Source organism: Lagopus muta, chromosome 2 (assembly GCF_023343835.1).
Source record: "Lagopus muta isolate bLagMut1 chromosome 2, bLagMut1 primary, whole genome shotgun sequence".
NCBI classification, from domain to species: Eukaryota; Metazoa; Chordata; class Aves; order Galliformes; family Phasianidae; genus Lagopus; species Lagopus muta.
In genome coordinates, this window is record NC_064434.1 from 71,475,168 (window position 1) to 71,495,046 (window position 19,879).

General features: G+C 39.0%; 1 protein-coding gene across 1 annotated transcript in view; it reads right to left on the reverse strand.

The window, feature by feature from the left end:
* PCNX2 (pecanex 2) overlaps positions 1 to 19,879 on the reverse strand; it is a 152,085-nt gene that overhangs the window by 31,409 nt on the left and 100,797 nt on the right. The window contains exons 25-26 of the mRNA XM_048934999.1: positions 10,352 to 10,410; positions 8,017 to 8,232 (exon numbers count right to left, since the gene is read on the reverse strand). Coding sequence (XP_048790956.1) covers positions 8,017 to 8,232; positions 10,352 to 10,410 — 275 coding nt within the window. The remainder of the gene's footprint in view (positions 1 to 8,016; positions 8,233 to 10,351; positions 10,411 to 19,879) is intronic.

A 19,879-nucleotide genomic window follows, 5' to 3' on the forward strand; every position in this document is an offset into this window, starting at 1 on the left:
TAAACTTGCCAGGTGTTTATAAACGGGGAAAAACACAAACCTAATAACCACTGCTGCTAATCTTACAACTATTGGAGTTAAAAGATGAGTTTGCTTTGTTTCCATTCTTAAATCCATTCTTCTGTTTTGTCTACAAATATCATGTTTCATTCCTATCAGATGCTGGCTATGTTTTAAGACGTTCTCTAGATCACCTGTGTTAATGAATACCTTATATTGTATATATACTGGAGACTCTGCAATTACTAGTTATCTTAAGACATTTATTTTGTAAAACATAGAACCAAAAGAGGCAATAACTGGAGAATTCATGGGACCCTCAGTGTCTGAGGGAAGCTGTCACGTGTACAGAAAATAAGAGAAGTAGCCAGAACAATTATTTGCTTTCTCAGCTAATTCAACAGGTAAGAAAAATATCTCCAAGTCATCTGTGCTAGGTAATTTCATTCAGTGAAACTTAAAATGATACTACAGTAAACACAATCAACATTGAACTTGGGAAGACAGAGATGTTCTACCTAGGACCATATTATTACAAATGCTCTGGGAGCGAACCAAGGAGTTCATGTGGTCATTCCACAAATTAATTTAAAAGAATGAGATCAGGGTTGTGCTCTGTCAACATCTGGCAAACACACCCTCGCTTAACAATGGCTATCTGATGGACTCTGGTACTGATACCCTGGGGATTTGGTGTCTGGATTGCTTGGAGAGCCTCAGCTTACTTTAAAGGTCTGAGCTCAGGCATGGCCAATGTTTTTTGCCACAATAACAAATCCGTTTTGTATCCTCGGTCCCAACTTATCTGCTGATTAATATTTCCAAGCACCATCTAGTAAAAAGACTCAAGTTTGTGAAGACAATAGCTAGATTTGATGCTCAAGCACATGCTGGTTCCCCTCATTTCCTGCAGTCAGTTCCAGACAGAATGCTAGAAATTTTCTTTTGCCCTTGAATGAATCTTCCTTTAGGCCATTAATGCACTGGCTGGACTTTGATCCCAGTAACTCTCATGTCATTGATAAATTTCATTTTACAGCTGCATCAATCCTTTTTGGCTCTTTACTCGAGATTCTAGACACTGGTACCACTGAGACTAAGAGCATGTGCTCAGTTTTATGCACTGAGCCAAACAGGACAAGCCACAGCCAATGAGATTAAGCATTAGTGTACATCTTCTACAGAACAGTGACGCTAAACTTTCTTATATGTGTTACAAGCTGATGAATAAAATGCCAATTTTATATTGCTTCTCCAAAAATTAGCAAGTTCAAGCAATTCTAAGAGAATTACGAGAAACTAAAGAGCAGGGAGCAGAACGTGCACTTCAGTCATGCAATACAATTAAGTGTAGTGCCATTGAACATTAAAATACAGGAAAATGTTTTCACTGGTAATTAGCCATTTTAAAATCTGAAGTAGAAAGAATGAAAATAAGCTTTCTCTCTTTGCTCAAGCCTAGCCATTCACGGTGACCCTTGCTAGTACAGATGAGACTGATTCGTTTGTAAGATATGTAACGCTGGCTGGCTGCCAAAGGTTCATCAATGCAAGAACATGTGCCAGATCAACAAAGCAAGGTCAAACTATGTGAGCTCAGGAGAAAACCAGTTTGAGAACTTGAAACTCTTTTTCCTGACACATCAGGACTTAAGGACTGACTTGTGCTCTGCCAGAATGATCTGACCTAAATGGAAATGAGAACACTGAAACTGAAGGCTGCAATCTTATTTCAAGAGGACACAGAAAACATACCTCAACTAATAACCTCCTAGCCCTCTAGAATTTCAGGCTGAAGTGAAGGTATGCTTTTAAATTTAATTTCGGTAACTCAGTGAGTGAAAGGAAAATTATTTTTCAGTTCTGCTGGAGTCGAAAGAGAATCCTGCAAGATGACATCTAGAAACAGTTTTATATGGCTTTTCTGTTCACTACAGCAGGTAGTACGTATCACCAAGAAGAAGCATAAAAAGCATAATTTAACATCTTCTCCTGAAACAAGCCTTGTATATAGCTCTAGAAACAAAGGACTGAACGGAGCTCCCAAATGGAAACTCATGAATCCCAGAAATGGATGTGCTCTGGTAAACAGTACCTATTTTGGCTTCTTCCAGCTCTTTTTCTTGTAGAATTGAGATTGTTAATAATAATAATAATCTGTTTGCTGTGATGTGTCGTTTCAAAAAAAAAAAATCTCAGAACTTAAAAACAAAACTGAAACAATACCAATTTCTCAAACATCAGATCTATTAACTGTAAAACTGTGATTCAGTTTTCAACTGTTTCAGGTGCTTGCATGCCTGACAAATAATTCATTTTCCAAAGTAAACAGACTAATAACAGACATCACATCACAAAAACTGAGTCATGTTATAAAACCCCAGGTGAAAGAAAGCATTCTCAAAGGATGCTGGTTGTTAAACTTACAGCTACCAAACACAAGAACCTCTCACGTTACCTCTTTTGGAACGTAATGCAGTGCAACATTTTGTTTCCAACAAATACTCATTTTCAATAAAAAGGTCACTGAGCGTCTAACAACACTTCCTTTCCTTCCAGAAGTTTGCCCCAATACACCCATACATACATACAAAATTGTGAGGGGAAAAAAAGGCATAAAATATTTATTCTATTCTGCATTATAGATACTAAAGCATTCTATTTGAAATGCATAGAAACATATACTGCTGTGGCATTACTGTACACCTAGAAAGGTTTCTGTACTGCAGATTTCCTTCATTCAACATCATGCCTAGAAAGGTTTATGTCTTTTTCAATTAAATCATTGTGATTAAAGCATAGAGATCTCTTTGCAGCCTTTCTGTTTGTGCCCATCTTTCTGAGCCTTTGTTCTTTCCTGCAAACAATGTGCATTCTGTTCTTTTAACCTTCTCTTGAAAGAGATGTGTTAAAACAGCTGCTCTTCCCTGAACTTGCTACGTTTTTTCAGTATCTTTTGATGGTTTTGTGCATACAATGAATGTACTTCAAGCATGATTTCAGCAAAGACATGAAGGTGGGCATTTTTATTTCCCAACAGTGTGAAGTGATTTGTAAAAGTAAAAAAGTGAACACTGCAATCAGTCTTTAAATAAAGAATGACTCCTGCTAGTGCTACAGAGCTTTCAGACACAGAAATCAAACATAATGTACTCGCTACTGTCATAAAGCTATACAGTATATATACATGCTGCCAAAATGAGTAACTGTCCTTATTTCTTAGAAATCATTACAGTGCCTAAAGCACATACCCTAAACTGACTGCATTCATACACCATTTTGCGTGCGAAATAAACTAGGTAACACAGAGAAAGCCCCACGGGCGATCCCACCCTGCTGTCACAGCTGCTTGCCACAATGTACAATTACAGCCGTGCTTGCTCTGTGCTTCTTTCCTTGGTTCATCTAATGAAGTTCCAAGTGAAGCGTGAATACTGCACGTGCAACATTCAGCAACAAAATCACAGCACAGATTTAGAAGTTAATTACATGACTGAAGAATACTAGGAACGAGCTAGAAAACAGCTCCTCAAGAAATCAGCATTACCATCCATAAGTAATTTCTGCTCGCGCAACACCTAACTGGATGGTTTCCAAAAGACATTTTGTTGAGGCATAGACTAAACAGGAAAATATTTTAAGTACTCCTCATTCTACAGGGAACTTGCAGGTGGTAGATATTTTGACATTCCTTCTGCTTGTTCCCCAATTGCAGGCTTTCCCCTGTCTTTTCCTTTCAAATTAAATGATACATTACATATTTCTTCTGGCAGGTTGCTCTTAGCATAGTGCTGTGGTCTAGCACAGACAGTACAGCTAAGTTACTGAAGGGCTTGGTTCACTTATAGCAATGTGCAAATATCTACAAATTTTCACCTAGCCTGAGCTCATCTGTACCTTCTCCATTTTTGATAGAGGAGATGGGCATCTCTGCTTTATACACAGGATTAATGGCACGGTGGAGACACATCCCCTCTTTGTCATCAGAAAAGACTGAAGAACTAATTCATACAAGGTGTGTTATTTGAACTGGACTAAAGATGGTTAAGGGGAAACCCAGATTTGTCAACTCTTATTTCAGTTTACTCAATCTGTATCTTCTTACTCTTACTGCAAAGATAGATTTAACAGCTGAGACACGTGTTTTGATTACATACGGATAGAAAGGAATCTGGATTGGTCATTTTACAATGCCAGCTCTTAATGAAGCTGGATACAAATAGGGGAGGCAATTTTTCCTGCTCCCAGTATGCATGAATTCAGAAGACAATGTGACCTCTTTGGACATTGCAGCACTGCCAACACAGCTTTTCACCCACAATGACAAATGCAGGAAAATCCAGACTCCTTGATGTAAATAGTCATTTTGGCTTACTCAGAAAACAGTCACAGAGAACTTTGTTATGATTCATTCATTTCCCAGGCAAATGTAGACTTCCTATTTATGGAAGACTGGATTTTTAGGGCCCTCAATTAAGATTACATGTTTGAAATTGAAGTAGAAGTGAAGAAGCCAAAGCTCAAAAATTACAGACTCCGAGTTCTTGCCCATTTTTATCCTCTTTGGGAAAAATGAATTGGAAACCATTCATTAGAATGAATGAAGTCAGGGTCCTATGTGAAATTCAGCATATGACCAGACAACTAAAAATAGGAATGTGAGATGCACAAAGCAAAAGAAACATGGCTGTATGTGGACTTAAAGCCTGATGCTTATCATGCACTGCCTCTTAGCTTTGAAAGCTCCAAAGTTCTTCCAGCAGTTTAATGCACTCTAACTACATACAGAAAAAAAATCCTACTGTATTGAGTTGTATGTTCCCCATCACCGCCACGGAGCGTTTGCAAGACTTGCAATGGGAAGAACCTGCCCAGCTGGTGCAGGAGATGGTCCCCTCCTACTTCCCAGGGGAGCCCTGCCTAACTTCCTGCCCCAACTGGAGCAATCCTGCTGAAAGGATGGTTTTCTGTTGTCTGAGCTTTCACAGAGCTGAGGACAACCCTTGAAACAGCCCCTGACCTGTCCCCTTATGCAGCTTTGCCATCATGTCAGCCCTTCTGGCTCCTTTTACTCAGACTGTATGTTCTACATGGATCCCTGTGTCCCCTTCTCTCCTCAGGTATGTTCTGTTATTTGCTACACATAGGCTTTTCTTCTCTAGGTCCAATAATGTAACCCAATATATACACCCTCCTTTTTCTTCCCAATACATCTCCTGTAGTCAGAGAAAATATTAGGTGAACTATTAGGAAAAAAAAAAAAAAGGTGAAGAAATCATCCAGTTTGTATCATATGAGGACACAAACTAATCATACATTTTCTCTCACAATCTGGGTGAGATTCTCATTCCCATTTTTCCTGCTCCGCTCTTCCTCCTTCAGTAATTTGTGCTTTCCTGGTTCATGGTTGGCTGCTGCTATGTTGGTCCCATTCATAGGGACTTCTGAACACTCAGATGAGTGTTCCTTCAAAGGCTGCTGATCTCCTGAAGACCACAAGAGAGAATGGGGAGGGGGACAGCTATGACTGGAATTCAGCTGGTTCCAGAAGACACATTAGAGGAGGTGATGGCTCACTTCAGACTGAATTTACAGAGCTGTTGCAGACAGCAGATGTTTTAGAGCTGCTTGCAAATAGAGACAGTGTTAGGCAACTGGCATGGAAGCATCAACTTTCAGACCCATTTGCTTGCAGAAATTAATTTTAAGAAATCAAAAGATGTCTTCACAGGTAGCACTATCATTTTTGAGCTTTTTGCTCTCAGACTCAGATACAAAACAGTTCCAACCTGGTAATGAACCAACCCAGCTCAAAATTATCTTCCTCCCCAGACACTTTGCAACAAAACTATCATCTACTCACTCACTACACAACTTCCAACTCTTTAAGCCTGCCTTCTAGGCCCCCAATCTTTTTATCCAGCCAGAATGTGGTTTGAGTATCCTCCCACATTTTTCATTGGTCTTTGCAAGGTTTACTTTTCTTGAATGGCATTGGAGTGGTGTTGATGGAGAGGAACCCAGCAGGAGGTGGCAAATTAAAAAAAAACTCTCACAGCTTAAGCATGAAAAATTTCTTTCTTTCTTTCATTTCAAATCCTACAAGGAACTATTTTAACAGAAAAGCAAAGATGGTTTGGTAAAATCAGGATGGAAGATAATGGAAACATGTATGGTCCTGCTCACTCAAAATTCCAAAAAAGTAAACACAATGTCAGCAACTTGTAAGATACATCACTTTTCAGACATACATAAATCCAACCTGGAAGTCACTTTTATTTTCAGATCTGCAGACATGAAACATATTCTGGCTTCACAAAGTTTCCATAGAGAATTGTACTGTGAGCAACTAAGAGGGACCAGAAATAACAGACTGACTAAAACTGTCCTAAAGAACAAAAACAACAACAACAAAAACCACCAAAACCAACAATTATCTCAGAGATTTATCAGCCTGTGAAATCAGCAGTATTACAACTGAGGGATTTGAACTGCCACAACATTTAACTGTTCTTTAAGAGCAACTCGGATCTGCATTTGTCTTGCCTGGACATGAAAGAAATAAAAGCAAATTCCAAATCTCCACGAAAGAAAACCTTTCCACCTGTGGCCACTATAAGACATTAACTTCATTGCCTATCTCTAACAGATGAGCACCACTGCATACCTTTGGGGTGCAAAAGAAGATAATTCTTGCATCGATGTCTTTGAAGTTGAAGAAAGCCACAGACATGCGTACATCACCATCATTACAAACAACAAGGGATTATAAGGCTGATAAACAAATTCCCTCTTCCTTTCCAATTGCTTTTTCTTACAATTTGCCTCTGTACTGAATTGGTATCTCACCAGCTACTACAACACCAAATTGTTTCAGGCTTTTTTTTTTTTATCTTTTTCCACAAAACTTTTCTTAAAATAGAAGAATGTTATTTTCCTCCTCAGCATACAGAAAGGAAAGTGAGCATGAAATACATACCACAACCTGCTTAACAGCAATCTGTTGCAGTCAAGACCTGAGCTCACGTGTAATTTCCTATTTCTCTCCCACATCTAATTGCATTCAAAGCGTCAGTCCATCTCCTGTTTTCTCATATGCAACCTTGATGAAAAGTTGCCTTGATTACACATCCCTCGACACGTTGTCCATTAGTTGCTCAGCCCTTGAGCCTGAGAATCTGTTTATTCCAGGATTTCAAAACTCCCAGCATCTGCATCACATTCCAAGCATCACATCTTTGAAAGGTTACAAACCCAAGCAACAACTACAGCCAAGGCACACAGCGTGAAGAGAATTTAAAAATTGTTGAAAAGCCTGGTGGATTTGCTTTCTTTTTTCTCCCCACTTCATGAAGAAAACAGGAGTGTGATACTAACAAGCCCCACAAACAACACAGCATCTAGGAAGGGGATGCAAATATCTTTCCCTAGAAAGGAGAGTCATGACAGAAGAACACATTCATCAGCCGAATTCAGCATATCCCAAATAAGAGAAATATGAAAGCTTGATTTACTTGCTTCTTCTCTCCTACTCCACAGTGATGGAAACCATCTCAGCACCAGCATTTTGCATGATTTGGCATGGTATATTTACTGTGGGAGGCATCTTACGATTTTTGGTAGTGTTTCAAAGGCCAGTTTGTGGGGAAGTTGAACAATTTTAATAGCAACTTCAATTTTTGTGATTATGGAGAGAGAAAAATAATTTGAATACTTGCCTAAGTGTAACATGAAAGATCAGTGAACCAAAGAAAAACTCAGTACATTTTGTTTCTGAATGTCTTGTGATACTGCAGAACACGAGTACAAATTTCTTAACATTCAAGTTTTGAAAATCTGTAATTCAAATAATGATAACAAGAAATACAGAGTTTTTAAGCAGAAATATCAATTTTAAAAAATGGCAGGAGGGAATGTTAAAATCTATGTTAAGATCTTAAGATCAAAAATAGATTTGTGACAGGTTAAGAAACACAGGCAGTTTCTGCTGTTATTTAAATCATCAGGAATCCTTACCTCGAAATTCCAGCCCTCTGAGCTGAAAGGTGACCAGGCCATTCCCAATTTCAATCAAGTGCACAAATGCATTTAGATAATCTGATGCTAGAATAAAACAGTCTCCTGTGTTGTAGTTTCCCCAGCGGCCCAGAATCAAATCTCCACAAAGCGACTCCTGCAGCGATCTTGTCAAATGCTCATAAAAAATTGAGTTGAGATTATTGTCATCATTTCCTGCAACCAGAGCAGCAGATATTTGTAAACAAAACAAAACAAAACAAACAAATAAATAAACTAAGCCATTCTGCACAAAATCCTATCCTCTTTTTCACTCCTGCATCAGACCTCTTCCTCCAGCTAGGTGGAGAGAACTATCTTCCTGGAGATAGTTTACATGAACTGCACTACAAAACTGCTAAGTAGTTTCCCTTAGAGAATCAGGCCTGAAACTTTTGTTTAATACAAACAATATCATAAATCCAACAATGAATTAGTGATAACAGAGATCAAGCTGAACCGAATTACCTTCTTTGTGTTTTACAACATCAAGAATTTGTCAGCTCCACTGAGAGACTCTGCTATGCTAAGTTGAAGTCTATCTACTGTTCTTCATTTTAGAAACTAGAAATCATGATTAAGTGCACAAGCTTAAATCTAAATATTATTTATGATACTTTCACTAGCTAAATAATTTGTCACATTTTCCACTAGTTTTGCTGGGAGTTACTTCCTGTAGTCCTCCAGGAGTTTTTCCAGGCTTGGTCTATGGCATATCCTTTGAGTAATTAAGATGAGCACACGTAAAGGCATGTTCAGTATATTGAAAAAAAATGAAGTTCATTCAAGACAAGAATCGCTACCACTCACTTTACAAATAGCATCAGCTGTCCCTTTACACACTGCCTGGATTAACCGTTCATTAAGGTTGGAAAAGACCTCTAAGATACAAGAATATACATGAATACATGCGTACAGGTACGTATGAATATTTATGTAAGTTCATATTTTGGAGAAAAAATAAGAGGACATCAGGCTGCAATTTCCCCTACAAATTGCTCATCAATACAGGAAGAAAAGTGGGCACGTTACTACACAGCATTTCATCACTGTGGCCATTGGTATATACAGTACGTACAGACACACAGGTGTGTATGTAGGTACAGACATTCTCCACTAGATATTTTTTGGAGTACAATTATCAAAGGTAATTTTTGAAGCACACATAAAAGGAATGCTTCACTTGAGCTATACTTTTAAAAACACAGTCAACATGTGTAATCAGCACATATGCTAATAATAAGGGTTATTGTTATCAGAAGACAGAATGGCCTTGAGAAACATCTTAACACTTTGCCTTGAAATGATAAATAAGAAAGAGTATTATGTATGCCTCGAACTGCTAACACTCCTTTTGTCTTCAGAGACATCCCGGATTACTCCAATTTCTGCTTCAAGATGTGTATTTATTCATGCTGCTAAGGGATAAGCACTAAAAAGGAGGGTGGGAAGGTCTGAAAACAGCAATAATAACAAGGTAAACTTCTACCACAATACAAGCCTCCAAAACCTCAGAGGTAAAATAAAAGCAGTCGCAGAATGCGAAACAGGAAGAAACCACTTATGAGATCCTAATCTCTCTCACTGGAACCAGGATTTGGCATGAAACCCAGATATCAGCTGGAAAGGACCCTGTGCCGTTGGAGAGCATCAGCTCAGGTATCATACACACCTCATGCTTCCTAAATTGTCAAAAAATGCTCCATTCCCAGTCTCATGGGAATTGCTCAGTGCCAATCAGGAAGGTGTTTTGGATTGCTGTGGATCAGAGTTCACTTAATGGACCGTTACCTGAAGGAGAAATCCATCGGCTTACATGCTTATTTTTTTTCTGATTCCTCCTGCACTTTTAGCCCCTCTCACTTCCCTTTCCCTTCCTCTACCCCTCATCCAGAAGGGCTTCTCTCCAGGGAATAGGAGATACCTGTCAGCCCAAACTGCATAGTGATAGGGGCACTGTTAATCTGCTGCTTTTTTTCCAAAACCCTTCCCTGACCATGGCTGACCTTCAAATCTAGCTAGAGTGTCTGCCACGTGCTCCACACAAACAGAAAGGCTGTTAATCAAGTGATTTGTATCCCAGCAGCTACCTAATCAGCTTCACGTAAATCAAGAGTGCATTTATTTATCAAGGTACATGACTTAAACAGGTGCTCTGTTACATTTAAAACACTCCGGTTTGCTCCCATAACATTTAATCCCTTTGAATCTCTCAAACAGCTAAAGCCTTAATGGAGTAAACACATCACATTTTGCAAATGAAGCAAAACAAATCACCCAAGTTCCCAAGCCATACCTGCATCTTTTTCGATCTGAATAGCCAGTCTTGTGTTGGAATGGTCCGACCTTTTGGTGCTAGAAAACAAAGACACAGCCAGTTGTGCAGCATACTCTGTTTTAAACGAGATTCTACCAAAGAAGTGATTTTATTTTCTTTTTAATATTTCTTTACATTCCATATCAGTATGCAATACACACCTCTAACCTGGTCATCAGTTTATCCCAAGTGTGTATACATACTTGTTCCAGAAGCACATCAGTCAGGTGCCACCGAAACATTGAACACTGAAAAAATATTAAACCAGACTTTCTTCCCTTCTAAGTCTTTAGGCCAATAACTCAATATAATGGGTTTTGTTTATCTGAAAACATTTCTGTGGGTGTATAACATGAAAGGAAGTCTGAAGATAAAGAACAAGTAAATCTGTGTGGGCAAGCTGTGTCCACCAGAAGGAAGTGGCTGCTGTGGTGATTAGAGGTACTCAACACCAGAAGTCCAAAGCATTTACCCAGTACCCATCTCCCAAGCCTTCAGAGTACAAGTGAAAGCCTCAGCTAACAAGAATGCTACAGGAAACCTACATTATTAGCCCAAAATATTACTCTGTTAACGGTGCTTTACGATTTCTTATGTTTCTATATACAAGTGATTTAAAGGTCTGGAAGATTGTACGCTAAAGCTATAAATTCATGCTAAAGCTGAATTGAGGGAAGGATGCCACGTTAGAATCATTTTTTTTTATCCACCTTCTACAGCTGACTCTGCTATGGGAAAAAAAAAACAAAAACAAAAACAAAAAAACAACCAACCAACCAACCAACCTATGGAAAACTAACCAGCAAACTAGCAGAGTCACACTTCCATGCTGTAGAAAAGGGTAAAGAACTGCTGTACTTTTACTCCCATTGAACTACTGATTTTTGCTTTTAAAAGCATGTTCTTCACTTTGTAATAAATACAGTCAGGGAAGATAGGAGTCGTAATTAGAATTATTTGTAATTAATATTAGGATACCATCTACATACATTAACATTTCATTTGATGTATTATTTATCTTCCTTCGTCTGGTTGGCCAAGTTACAAGAAGAACGACAGTTTTCATTTCCTATGTAACAGAAAATGGTAACATGGGGGGGGAAAAGGGGGTTCCTAAGCAATTCAGAATATAAAGAATGATTTTACTTCAAAAAGCTTGTCAGAATTCTTTCACCCAGATAAACATCCACCTGCAAATGCAACATATGCAAGAGTAAGCATAAAGATTAGGTTGTAGAATTCAAACAATTTTCCATTCCCAGCAGAAAAACATTGCCATTTTCAAAATTGCTTGTGTTAAGACTACGAGACTACTTATTAGCTTTCAGTCCCTCTGAAATCAGTGTGGCAGAATGAAGTACAAGTCAATACTACTTTTTACTCCGAATTTTCATCAACCTGTAAACCTTTACTGTTTTTGAAGCTCATTCAGACTCATACAAATCAAGCAGTATACAGAAAATTCTAATCTATATAAAGAACCCTTTATCCAGCATGCAACTCTGACTCTGTTTCATTCCCTCCCTTCTACCCACTCCCCCTCCTCCCCCCACTTTTTTTTTTTTTTTTCCTTTTTAGGAGAAATGTGAGTGCTGCAGCTGATTCCGTGACAGATGAAGCAGCCTGAATGAGGGCAGGAAGCAGAAGGGCTCTCGCAAAGCCAAACCAGGCTGTGTTGCAGCTTCTTCCTTCATTCTAAGCACAATTTCTTAAACATACAGGCCTCAGGACACGAGATGAGAAAGGATTCAACTCTTCAGATACTACCAGCTATACTCAAAGACTCATACTGATATTTTGAAGGATAATTTTCATTTTTTATGAACACCGAGGATAATACGTACAGTTGATAAAGCAGAGTGAACTACTTTTGTCCTGAAGTTCAGTTTACTTGAAGAAATTCACTCAAGGAATCACGTAGGATTTTAAAAATGTTCCACAATTATTAGTAGCTGTAGCTATGTTTGCAGCTTCTTGAAGGGAACAGGATTTTGCTTAGCATTAAACTCCAAAGCATTGCTCCTTAAACTCCAACTAGCTACATCTTTACTCATGGTCTTTCTGCTGTCAAGTAGGACCTCCTAAGTGAACTTCTTGGACAAGTGGGAGATTTGTGCCATTCTCCAGTGGCTTCCTGCCTTAAATTTGATTGTTACCACTCATACAAGGTGATAATTAACTCAGTAATTGGATTTCTTCTTGAACTGCATTATTCCATGCAAACTGAGCAGGTCCTCAGGCACTTGCCCCTAAGAGCAAGTGATTGTCTTTGAACTTCTTCAGCTATTTTAACACCAATGTATTCCCTAGTTCTGAAATATCTAACTCATGCTCTTTTAGTCTATCATTCATATAGATGCTCAGATAATTTACTGGTTTGTGTGGCACTGTTCGTGTCATTATAATACTTGCTTACTTTGCAGAAGAATCAAGTTATTTCCTATGCATCCACCATCCAAAAATATCATCTTGTTTCTCAGCCTGGAAAGAATTCTCCCACCTTACTCTCCCAAATTCATTAGAAGGGCAGAAAATAGACTGAGGAAGATTCAATTCAGGGAGCCTGGGGTGGATACTGAGAATCAGGCAAACTGAAGGGAAAAATTATCTGCGTTTATTTCCAAAAGATGAAAATAACTGTTCCATCCACCTTGCAGTAGCTGGATTTTGCCGCAACACATAAATTCAAGATTTCCAGGTTTCCTGCTGTGAAGTAAGGGATCTCTAGTTTTATAAAAGAGCAAAACAAAGGAAAGCAGTCCCCTGTGGGGGAATGCAAGAGATGCTTTTCTAAGAAAGATCCAAAGTTTTCTTCTGTCAGTGTTCAAGTAATTTTAATCCACCTTTCCATGACACCTGACAAGTCTAACAGGAAGAAACATTACTGTGCTGCAGCCCTACAATTATTCATTTGAATGTCTTATGCTGCTGCATTATAAATGGAAGGCTTAACATTAAAAACACAGTAGTAGTAGTAGGCTAAGCTAGCAAGGCAGGGAGGGGGGTGAATGAGGAAACAGCAGAATAAACAAGCATCATGAATATCTGAAGGACACCAAAGGCAAAAATGATGGTACTAATTGGAAGTGTGAGGATGTCCAAGTAGTTTTAAATCAATTTCATCTAAAAGGCAGAATATTTCAATATGATTACAACAACAAAGGCTCACAGCCCCTTTGTGCATAACTATGCCCAGGTTTTCTGGGCAGTTGCATAGAAGACATGCTCTAGGCTTAACCCATGTTAATAAGGAAAGATCTTTTATAAATGGAAACAATATCTCCTTCCTGATCTCTCATTCTGATTTTTATTCTTCATGCTTTCTTCTTTCCTTCTGTCCCTCCCTTCTCCAGTGTTTCATCTAGAAATAATAAACAGTGGCTCTGATCACATTCTAGGAAACTAGAAGGGGTAAGGTGTAAAAAAGTTTCAGTTGTTAAAGATGTTGCTAATGAGAGATCCTTTTAAAACATAGAAAGATTTTACTATCAGTGTTTGGTATGTCTATGTTTGCTCTTGTCACTGATGGAATGCCTGCAATACCTGGAAGTACTGTGCTTAGTGCAGCATCTTGCATCCCAACCATGCTTAATGTGCACAACTCAGACATACTGCCAATTTTAAAGCAAATGTGATAATTACATACACAAAAACCTGCATCTGAAGCATTACAGGTAAGAGTTATTCTTCTGGTTTCCCTGTTATGAGTCATACAGACATCATACGGATGGTGCCCATCTCTGGGCCCAGAGACCTGTAGGACTCAGACTCTGGTGCTTCCAGAAAAGGCAGCAAAATGGGCCCATGAGGGTGGAGATTAAAACTTTACAAATTGTAAGAGGCTGAAGAGTAAAAAGGAAGCAATGAGAAAAGTCCTGGGGAAGTTTTTAGCAGAAAAAGAGAGAAAGATCAGACAGCTAAAAAATATATACCAAAGCGTTGGAAGCTGCTCCAGCAAGCGTGCCAAGATGTTTATTTCCCTTACTCCACACAGAGAGATGCAAATTGCTTCAGCAACATGAAAGGAGGAAAGGACAGCAAAGTGTTTCAAAATTCATCCTTAAAATTCTTCATGCTGATAAAGTGCTGTTAATCTTTTTCAGTGCACAGTATTATAACAGCCTATTTTTATATTTTACCTGTCACTTCTAGACTTGAGGTGACTACTTACAAACAAAAGTAGGAGATGGAGACCGAGAGGATGTATGAGAAAGAATAAAACAAACACTAGGAAGTGATGTCTTAAAAAGAAAGCCTACATTAGAAATACTAGTTTAGACCATTAAGAGGTTCTCCATATTTACAGATTTCTCAGCAAAAGGTGCAGGAAGACAAAACAGAAGCTAATCAAGTTGTTTCAGTGCCATCAAACTGGGAGCGAAGTATTAATGACACCAAAAAATAACAAAAATTTTACCACTACTCTACAATTGCACAAAATCCAGCAGGGATAAATTTTAAGGTTTTTTTTTTTTTTTTTTTTTTTTTTTTTTAAATAATCATCCTTATTGCAAGAACTGTTGAAAAGGCTGATAATTTACAGCAGTCATTATGTCAGTCCCTATAGTACTCTTCAGATTGAAAAAAGCTTCCCAGCACATGGAGACTACATGGTATTTTGAGAGCAAAAATTGCTAGTCGAAAGATAAAAGTATTTCTCTATCCTGTATTTATCTACCACCAATTAGCACAGAGCTTCTGCGATGATTCTCAGCGGTAATGGTGATATAATTCTGTATTTTGTATAACCTCAGAAAGAAGCGAGAGAAATTTTATATTTTGCTCTTCTGAGAACTGAGGCAATTTGGGTCCAGTATATTCCCTAGCATATCAAGACACAACTGGGACTTGAACAAGCTGTAGCATGAATTACTCCCTGCTGCTATCAGTTTACAATTTGCACATCATTTCTGTTCAAATGAACATCCTCTCTGCAATGTCAACTTTCCACCTGTCTTTAAATCTTGACAGAAGTTGGACAAGCAAGCATCCTCTTGAATGAAAGATCTGAGTTTACCACTCCTAACCTCAGCCTACTCCTAAATGTCTGATTCAGTTAAATCTAAAACAGGAAGTGATCTATATTATAAAAGTGAATGGGATGAACACTTGCTCAGAACTCACAGGAAATGCACTTGGACTGGTTCCCAACTTAACACAACAGAAATTTCACAAGTTTATTTGATTGCACTAGATTTATATGATTTGGAAGCCAAGCATTAGAAGAACAGCTGATAAAAGTTTAGAGTCACTGCACATCCATTTAAGCACTTAAAATATTACCTGCTTCCTAACTCTAATTTATGAGTCTATTCTCATCTTTCTCTTCCTCCTTGCTGTTGTCTTCCTTTCTAAACATCTTCGGAAATCCTCTTCTATTGTGCTCATGATTTCTTCTCGTCTACAGGTCTGAATTCCTGCTCATAAACATCTTAGATTTTCCACTGCATGCATTTTGCCTCTTCGCCCATCCCTTTCCCTTTTCATTTATCCCACTTGTGGTTTTGATCTCTGCTTGTGTTCCTGCCTGGTCTCAGCATGGATTCTTTCTCTGATGCCTCCCTTCTGTCTTTATTCTGTCCTCTTAAAATGATTCAATGAACTGGAGTTGTGAATGCATCTTTAACTCTGCAGGGAACTACAGAGCATTGAATCAGAATGCTCTCCCAATTAATTATCACACATATGGCTCCTATTCAATTAGCCTCAATTTGTTTTATTGACTGCCATAGGCAAAATTTGAGAAGAGGAGATGTTACCAGTTAAAGAGATACCGCCAAACCACAGAAATACAGCTTTGAATTTTCTGTAGTCTCCCCTGAGTTTAAAAATCTTGACAACTTTGAAAACACTGATTTTAATACCAGTTTTATTCAGCTAAAGGCCTGTTTTTCCTCACCTGTATTTTCCTCACCTGTATTTTTCCCTGATAGCTAAGACTCCAACTGTGATGTCAAGCAATAGAGTAAGGCCTAGTTTGGCAAGAACGTGCATATATCTGTGCTACAGCAAGTGGCCAAGGAGGCATGCATGCTCACAAGGCCACCAGCTAAGGGGAAGATGACAGCTCAAAATAAGAGGGGGACATGATTTCTATCAGGGCTTCTCAGGCCTGAGGCTTTAACTGAAGCAGCACTTCAAAGCCCTGCACTGAAGGGAATTAAAGACTTCATAGTAGTCCAGCGTTGCACGTACAAGCTCAGTGGCAGTGGTGTGCAATGTGAAGATGTATACCATATAGGCCTAGAGCAGTGAGGAAAGAGGGAATGGTCTCAAGAAGACAATCAGCTGAACAAGTTTAATGAGTAGCACACAACTTCAGAGATTTGTGAAGAGCTAAGGCTGAAGTACAGATGAAGTTATTCAAAAGTTCTGGTTTCTCCGTCCTCTCCTGCAATGCCAAAGACATCATTGGCACACATCATCAGGCGCAACCTCCCAGAGAATAGCCCATGCTCACTGTTTTGATAAAGGAACATTTCTTTTATTTCCAAAAATCATCTTTGCTAGGGAAATATTCCAGTTGTAAGGGAAGACTCACAAAGGAAAACCAGCAGCAATCTCTAATGTTTTCAGCTTTTGCATCACTGCCAGGTGGAGAGGACTGCTGCTGTCAATAGGAACACCATACACATGGGATCCCCTACTGCCAAACTAGGCTGAGCACTCAATGATCTAAATCCTTTTGAAGTCATCAGAAAATCTTAGTAAATTCAACATACCCTGGGAAGAGGGAACAGGCAACCTATTCTGATTTGAAGACAATGCACCGAAAATTCAAACTAAAAGCTGTTTCTTCATTTATTCTGTTTGTTTTGACTTGTAAGTCCTGGGCACTAATGAATGTCCATTCTAGTTTAATCTACACACTGAAATTTGCACTACTTTGCTGAGTTATAAACTAACTTAACACTCAATAAAAGTCTGGAAAAGCCCTGAGACCAATCCAGTAAAGACCTCTTAAAAGAGTCACAGTCATCAAAATGATTAACATAGATACAACTGAGTAATAACCTGTACTGTAAAATCTTGCAACTGCAATACAGTGCTTCTTTCTGATCAGTTTATAAAAACAGCACAGAAACAGAAGCAGTCAGAGAGACAAATGCAAAAATTAGCAGAAAAATAGAAGCAGTTAAGAAGAAACTAAAAAGATAGAAATGAACTGCAGAACTCATGGCTGGGCTTTCAAGCTGGTGGCTGGAAACATTCAGAAAAATTGAACTCTGAGAGAAGGCAATTGGCAGCGATAGAGTCAGAACACAACATTTCTCAAACAACGTTCAAGGAAATAAGGCAAACAGTACATCTGGGAGGAAAAGTGTCCTCTTATGGTTAAGTCACACAATAATTGTTGACTTCTGAGGTTAATGTACCTTTCTTTAAAGTATTCATTATAAATCAACGTCCAAGACTACTGAACTATAAACATTTGCTGCAGTTGTTCCTCTGTAAACATCACTACTATGGAGGTCTAAGAACATGTGAACATGTGAGAAATCAAACAACATAGTGAGACAAAAAAAAAAAAAAAAAAAAAAAAAAAAGTCCCTTGCAGCTCCCAAGCAAGGTCCACTGACAGCTATGGGTGAATGGTGTTTCATTTTGTGTTTGGACCAGGGCTTTTGGCAGCTGCACCAGATGAGCAGGCTCACAGGGAAACCAGATGCCCTAGGGTGCATTAAAAAATAATAATTTGGAAGTGGAAGGCTTGTTATTTTATGGGAAAAGGGAAAGGAGCAGATGGGTACTTTTCACATCTCCTTTTCCCACACACGTGCACAGTGTGAGGTCAATCCTTGTTATGTTCACATTCGGAAAACTCTCCCCACTCCACCTGCAGGCTGTGCATGATGGACAAATTACGTCAGACAGACAGCAGAAAAAAAAAAGAAAATGGCAGCTGCATTTAATCTAAGAGAGGGCACATTCTCCTCACCCTCTATCCCCAACTATATGAGCTTCATACAGGTAGCTGTTTGCCAGACCACAATGACCGAGCAACAACACAGTGATGCACTTGGAGAAAAGAAAGACTTGCTCACATATTCTCAAACAGAGAGAGGCATCTAGTAATGCTGTTCTGAAGTAACTGGCAATTTAATCACAGCTTCTTTTAGGACACTAACTAATTTAGTTAAACCAGACAGCAATTCACTAGAGATCTTTCAAAGCAAATGCAAGCCCTCCCTTACCCAAAAGCAGGCACCAAACCAAGTGACCAGGGATGAATAGAGGCAGGAAAGAGCACGTGAGAGGGGGGAGAGGTTTGCAGGCACTTAAAACCCTGGAGTGCTGGTGGCAGCTCATTGTCTGTGGGGACAAGTCACAGCTGCAGCAGAGAAGGGTCTGCTCAGGGCAATCTTGGGATTAGATCTGCTGGGGAATGAAAGTATACTTTCTGCTCTGTTCTGTTAGTTCCCATATCTGAGATACAACGTGAGATAAGAGGAAGGGAAGACAAGAGAGAGACAAAGTAGTTAAGAAAGAAAGCAAAGCAGTGGAATGGAACAACAGCATTTCAGCCAAAGCTACACTTTAAAGTGTCTATACGTTAAACAAGATTTACTGCTGTTTCCTTTTCTCTCTCTGACATCTACAGCCTAATCGTTCCAACAGCTGTGAAAATAAAGAGTGAAACAGAACTCAGGCTGATGGCAGGACAAACCCAAACTCTTTTTAAAGAGAAAATTTCTCAGAATTGGACTCCCTCAGGACAACTAGCTCCTGAGTGCAGGCCATCTTTCTGACTTTCTACCCCTCTCTTTTCAACAACAGTGGCAGCAAAAGCTGTAAAAAATGGTGGTATGAGAGGTCATTGTTTCCTAACCTCCCCTCCCTATTGCCTGATTTCTTTCTTCTTCTTCCAGAAAGATCCCTGACCTCTGTGATGCATAGCTGTGCCAGGCTTCACACTGTAGTGAGCCCAGAAGCACGCGCTATAAACAACCAGCATATGTCAGCTCTAAGGAGGACACCCATGCTCTATGCACACACTGCCAGAGCACAAACAGGCACAGCATGGTTCCTAAATTTGAGGAGCTTGCTAGGAATTTCACAGTTTGCTTACTGCTTAAGAGGAACTTTTCTTTGTTGTTGTTCTTTATTTTTATTTTTTTTACCCATTTGAGTTTCTCCATCTCCCCAAGAAAACAAACAAGCCATCATCTGCATTCCCTAAGACTTTCAACTTCAAATCACACCATCCAGAGTGGCAGATGTCCTGTAAGAAACCTGAGAAACCAAATTTCTGAGTAGTCAGCAAAAAAAACCTGAGACTAAAGGTAAGGCTTGGAAACTTAAGACGTGCTCATATGGTCTCAGAACATATCAGGTTGTGACAACCAAGACAATGCTTTAAGACACAGATGGAGAAGCTGCTCACTGCCCAAGCAACTTACCTAAGAGCCCATTTAATGTGGGGCTCTCTGCTTGTTAATGTCCAAAGATTTAGTTCTGGATTCACTTCGCAGAAAATGAACCTGATGCTTTTAACTCAGCTAATTT